This window comes from Cicer arietinum, chromosome 2 (genome assembly GCF_000331145.2).
Source record: "Cicer arietinum cultivar CDC Frontier isolate Library 1 chromosome 2, Cicar.CDCFrontier_v2.0, whole genome shotgun sequence".
Classification (NCBI taxonomy): domain Eukaryota; kingdom Viridiplantae; phylum Streptophyta; class Magnoliopsida; order Fabales; family Fabaceae; genus Cicer; species Cicer arietinum.
In genome coordinates this window covers 35,254,084-35,260,513 of record NC_021161.2, presented here as the reverse complement: position 1 = coordinate 35,260,513, position 6,430 = coordinate 35,254,084, and the positions used below count along the sequence as shown (strand labels likewise).

Genomic DNA, 6,430 nt, shown 5'->3' with positions numbered 1-6,430 from the left:
TTTCTATAAATATACACCATATGTCTTGTTAAACTCAAATAGTACTTTTTTCTCGTTGAAATCTTACACTTAGCATCCACACCTAGTTTGAGATATCAACCACTATAAAACAAAGGTATCAACTTCATTGAATTTTTTCTTGCATGATTTTTTCTTCGTTGTTTTGGTTGTTTTATTTTATATTCTTGTATTTTTCGAATCACTTTGCTTTTTCTCCTCTCCATATATGTTCTAGCCTTTTATTTAAATCTTTGAATACTTTGTCGTAAATTTTTTAATTACTCAAATATTTGTCTGTTGATCTTCATGTTAAAGTTAAATACATCCTCTACCTTTTTAACTGTTGTTAATGTTTCAGTGATTTTGTCAATTTTTTTTTACATTGATAGACATTTTTAATTGAGTAATTAAGGTTCTTCTTTATATATATATAGTTTTATTTTATTTTTTATTTTGTTTTTTTATAGATTTTAATCGATGTTGTTGCAAGTGTTTTAAATACTGTGGTAAAGATTTAACTACAAGATATGAAACCAATTTCTATTTTGTTGTTTATCTCAACACAAAGTTGTTATTTATTGTTTAACAAGTTCTATTTTTCTTTTCTATGAATAGAAAGAAATAGAAAATTAAGAAACCAGATAAATTCTTTATTATTTATTTTTAGTTTTTCTGTGTATGTACTGAGCAATCAAAGAATTAACTCATGACAAAAACATAAGGGAATTAAGGATAAATAGATTTTATTTTTATTTTATTCCACCTAGTATTTTTATTGACAATTTTTATATTTATTTATATTTGTAGAAATGGGTCGAGAAAAAACTATGAAATGCATACAAAATGAGAAAGCTCGCAAATCAATTTTCATGCAAAGAAATAAAGGATTAACAAACAAAATTTCTACCTTTTCTACCATGTTTGGAGCTGAAATTTGCTTAATTATGTATAACGATGATTGTAATGGTATGCCAATAACTTTTCCACAAGACACTACAGTTGTACAATCCATGGTTAAACATTACAAGGATCATAAGATTGAGACAACTCTGGAGGAATTCGATATCAAAGACTATTTTACATATAAGAAAAATTTAATCGAAGCTGAGATTTCCAAGGTGCGTAAAGAGATTTTCAAGAAAAAGTATCCAATTCAGGGCCCAATTTTCCATAATAGTGAAGAGGAGAAATCCAAATCATTTGTTGCTCTTGTAGATTCCAAGATTCAAACTTGTAATCACAGAATCAACATGCTGAAAAATATGCAACAAAGGGAAACTAACTTCATACAAAACATGACTCATGAGAGTATTATCCCCTCTCATTCATGCCAAGTTGATAAAATTTCTCAAATGCAATCTATTGATCCAATAGAGTCACTTAATGATGACACAAGTGAAATGGTAGATTTCAAAGGTCTTGGAGATTTGCCTCCAATTTCTTCTACAAATCAACTAAGTAAAATTGTAACTTGGGATGATCTTTTAACAGAACTTAAGGATGATACTGACTTCATACAAAATATTGTGCCAGACATTTCAAATGACAATTTTATTACCTCATATTCAAGCCATGTTGATGTAATGCATAGCATTCCTCAAATGGAAGTTATCACGGATCCTATAAAACAACTTAATGATGACATTATTGAGATGATAGATTTAACTTATCTAATGGTTGAACATGAGGAATGTGCTACTCAACTTGTTGATTTGACTCCAATTTCGACAACAACTCAACATAGTAAACTTATGAAATGGAATGATCTATTGGTTGAACATACTACTCAAGACAATACTACTCAGATTGATGATTGGGGTAGTCAACTAGATGATTATGTTGTGGATTGGATTAGTCAACCTGATATTTTTGCATGGCAAGATATTTCATTTTTGTAAGCAACAAAGGGCAACTTTACATCCATTGTCCCAACCTAGTGATAGATTTTAAACAATTATATTTTTTCAAATATACATTATGATATCTCTGTAAAATTTATTATTCATTATTGAAGTCAATATTTAAAATGAACTCTTACCATATATAAAAAGCTTCAAAACTAAGTTTGTGTTGTTTCAGTTTTCAAATTTCTTGACCTTTCTTTTTTTGTTCTTAGTTCAAGATCAATGAAAAATAACATTTATTTTGTTCTCTCGTTAAATCATTAAAAACATTTTGCATTAATCGTAATTACTTCTAAAATTATAAATATAATTAATTGTGATTTGTTGACAATATAAAACTTTTTAGGCTAAAAATGTAAAATAGAAGGTACAACTCAAACACATAATTGATGCTAGTTAAAATGAACTTGCCATTCATTAATACTTCCTAAATCTTTAGACTCGTATCCTTGAGAGTTTTCATTGGAATCCAATATTACAATCATAAACTTTCTCAAATGTGATGTCTTGATCTAAAAAGCATACTCCAACAACAACATTTGTATAGGAACTCAATATGATATATACAACTTCCTTTTTCTTGATAAACTCCAAAATGCTTTATTTTCAGCTAAATAATCACTACATGTGCTATATATTATTATGTACTGAAAATTGGTTCAAGAATTTTGAGAGAGAAATAAATACAAGATTGAACTTCAAATTCCAACCAACCAATGATATTCTCACAAACTCTCCCTAATTCCGTGACACATTCCATCATACTACACCATTCATTTAACTTTTACATTCTCATTATTGAAAACAATAGTCATTATCTAGAAAAACTTGAGGTATTTATTTGTCAAGATGGTTATAACTTGGTAGTGAGAACTTATGTGTGACCTATCTGATTTATCATTCAAACCATAAGTGGAAAGAATACATTATTTACGACATGTTAACCGCTAAATTGAAGCCATTGGCAACATAATGGCGGCCGTGGTGGCACATTAATTACCCTCTGTAAGACCGACACATCTAATCGATGACGTGTTCGGCATTTAAGATATGTCGATGTGTGACAACGATACGAGACTTTTACTATATTCAATTAGTTCATTTTCTCACATTATTACCGATGTTAATATGAGATTTTTCATCAACAAAAAAAATATATTTGACAGATCTATAAGAAAAATAAAAGTGTTTCAAGTCAATGAAAGTATTTTGGTAACTTTACGTTGAACTTGATCCCTTGATCCCTAAATATATTTAGTAGCTTTTTCTTGTTAAAGAGGATACGTATAATATTATTCTATGGATTAACCACTTTTATAATGTTACGATGGAAGAGTTCGTCTTCTTTTTCTAAAAGTGTTGTTTCAGGATTTGTCATGAAATAAACTTTAAAATAGTTCACCATATTCTTTTCTCTCTAGGTAAGTTTTTTTTTTAAAAAGAATTTTTCTTAATAAAAAAATATTTTACTGCACATAAAATAATTTATTATGATTGAAATATATATAAAATCAATTAATCAAAGATTTCTTTTTTTTCTACAAATATTTCATAGTCAAAGAGTTTTTTCCCAGTTAAAATGTAGTATCCTACTCCTATAAAGATTTGATTTTCCAAATCAAAATGTCTGGCTCATTAAGAGATTGAATTTTAAAAAAAAACATTAAGAGATTGAATTAATTACTTGTAATTAATTAATTTCATAAGACATCACAGTCACACGGTTCTATAAATACATATGTCAATATTAAACTAAAACATTATTCTTTTGATCTTGTTGAAATCTTTCACTAAGTTGGTGTCTTGAGAGATCAACCACTCTCAAAGGTAAACAGCTATTCATATCTTAACATAGTTTCATGTTTTCTCTTTCTTTTTGTGTTCTATATAGCCTTTCGTATATACAACCTTTTCTTTTTATATATGTATGTGTCATATTGTCAAGATTGGCTATGATTAATTATTTGTAGCAAACTTTTTTAATCTCTCAACCTTTTATTGCCGGTCTTTCATGACCAAATTAAACATACCTTTTCTTTTTTGTGATTGAGACCAAAAAATTAAGGAATATGTAAATGGATTCTCGAAAGAAAATTGATATATCACTATTTTGATTTTTCTAGTTAATCTTTATTTTTATTATATAATATGTGATAGAGTTTTCTAGGTTATATATTATGTAATTGAGGAGTAAAAGAAATACAATGAGAGGATTAAAGGTTCTCTACGCATTTATATTTTTCATTATAATTTATATTAACTAAGAAGAGTTATTTTTTTAGTTATTTTGCATAAAAAAATTTTTAGTTGTTATTTTTTGTTTCATACTGAAATTTGTGTGTACATTTTTTGTGGGTAAGTTCACATTGGTTTTAGGACGAAAATTCATATCAACATAAAATATTTTATTTTTTTACAATAGTTAATATTAATAATTAGTATAGTTAGTATTTCATTGAGAAAAACCATTTTTATTTGTGAAAGAATATATTCTTATCTCCTCATTTCTTTGTTTTTTTTTCTTTGTATATTCATAGAGTAATTTGACCTTAGACGCTAAAGATAATCAATTGGTCGAGGAGGAGGATGGATCCCTACAATCATCCATCTCTACAACAAGATTCTCATATTCCGGTGTGCAGTGACATGGAGCTTCACTATCACGACTTAGAGGGCGCTAGTATGACACATTTTATTTATAGATTAATATATTAATATTTTATGTGTTAATATATTTTAATGACAAAAAATTCAGAAATTTTACATAATTACAATAAAAAATAATTTCTTTGGTATAAATAATTTTTATATTTAAAATAATATTTATAGATAGATATCGATAATACTTAAAGATACTAAAAACCTTTAAATAAATATTTAATAGATATACACATATATGAATATGATTTGAATATTATTTTATTCTAATAATTAAAATAATAGACGACTATTGTTCGTATTTGTAGACATCCATTATCATCAAATTTAAGTACAAACGATATTAAATTAGACATCATTGTACCCTCTTAATTTGAACAAAACTGTTTCATCTCTATCAACTCAATTCCATTTCCAAATCGTCAAGACACGACCCATATCGAGCAAGACATGGTTGACTTATTTTAGGAGCAGGAGCATCAACTGATTTTTCCCGATCCGGTTTTTGAGCTGCAACTTTGCCAGCTTTATTTTTACCACGAACATCCAGTTGTGGTGCAGAAGCTGGTTTATTCTGGCAGCTGGTTTGCTGTGCGGGTGGTTTATTGGATTGAATCTAAAAAAATGAGGTTAATTAGTTTTTTAGTTTATTGAATCTGAAAAAATGACAAATCTTACAGAATAAATTTGACAAACCTTTTCCGGCGATGTGACTGACTCGTTTCTGGGAATCTTCTTATCATTCCCTTTAGACTTTGTTTGAATCTAAATAAATGTGAAATTAAAGTTAACAGTGGAAAAAAAATCAGCAATTAAATATACATATCAATTAAACATACATTTCAATTAATTCTTATCAAGGGCAACAAGATGTGTGGGCCATGCCACGTAACTACCAATTGCTTCGCCCAAATAATTCATACATGCATCGTCCTCCGGTATGGACAACGGTGCATTTGGTTCCAAAGCAATAACTGGTGATACTTTGACATGACCCGCAGGAATCAGTTTGTTGTGCAATACTTGTCCCAAAGTATTGTACAATGTTCCTTTTCCGACCTTGCGATGAGTAGGGGAGGATAAGTACAGCACGCAAAGAGTGACACCATAAATCAATGATTAATACATAAGTATGTGAATCAATGTTCCTTATTTTATTAAGTAATTAATTACCTTGAGAAGACTTTTGAGACCAATGTTGCAACTCGCGTTTTCACTCTCCATTTGTATTTCATGTTGGAGTTGATCTGGAAGTTGCTTGTCTTTATTCGTCTTCACCAAGAGTGCCACTTGCTCTTATAGGAATTTGAGCTTCTCTAATACCTCCTCATTAGATGGATTTTGGCGCTTCTCATGTGAAAAATAGCTTTTAGGAGTTATGTCAAATCCTTTCCCCCTCACGCGATCGGAATATTCAGGAACATTAAACACTTTACCGAGAATGTCCCTGCAACTAGCTTTGTTGTCAACTTGATTTTCCGAACTTTGTTCGAGATTCTCCTAAAATACACGTAGGATTAAAAAGATAAGTTCAATATCATTTTTAAAATACAATATTAAAAAATATTAATGTGATAATATACTTACACAAAGTTCTATTACTTTTTGAACATTTTCGTTATCAACCACTTCATCTTTATTTACACGAGCTTCTTTCCACAAGATATGATGACCCAAAGGTTGATCAGATTGGGTGTCTTGTAGCTATTCGTTAAGATCATAAACAAAATATTAATTAGCAACTATAGTTTATAATGTACCACATTATATAAAAGTGATGTTTAATTACTTACAAGTTTTTGCTCTAGACGTGCATATCCTATACGAGATTTTTTGTATGGGTGCGTCAGATTTTTTTCCCTCTCGCG

At 28.9% G+C, this 6,430-nt stretch overlaps 1 protein-coding gene across 1 annotated transcript; it reads left to right on the top strand.

Annotated features, from left to right (window-relative positions):
* Positions 1–809: 809 nt before the first annotated feature.
* Positions 810–1,898, top strand: LOC101491408 (uncharacterized). Its single transcript, XM_004490356.1, has one exon. It carries the CDS (start codon positions 810–812, stop codon positions 1,896–1,898), a length of 1,089 nt encoding a protein of 362 aa, XP_004490413.1.
* Positions 1,899–6,430: the final 4,532 nt, after the last annotated feature.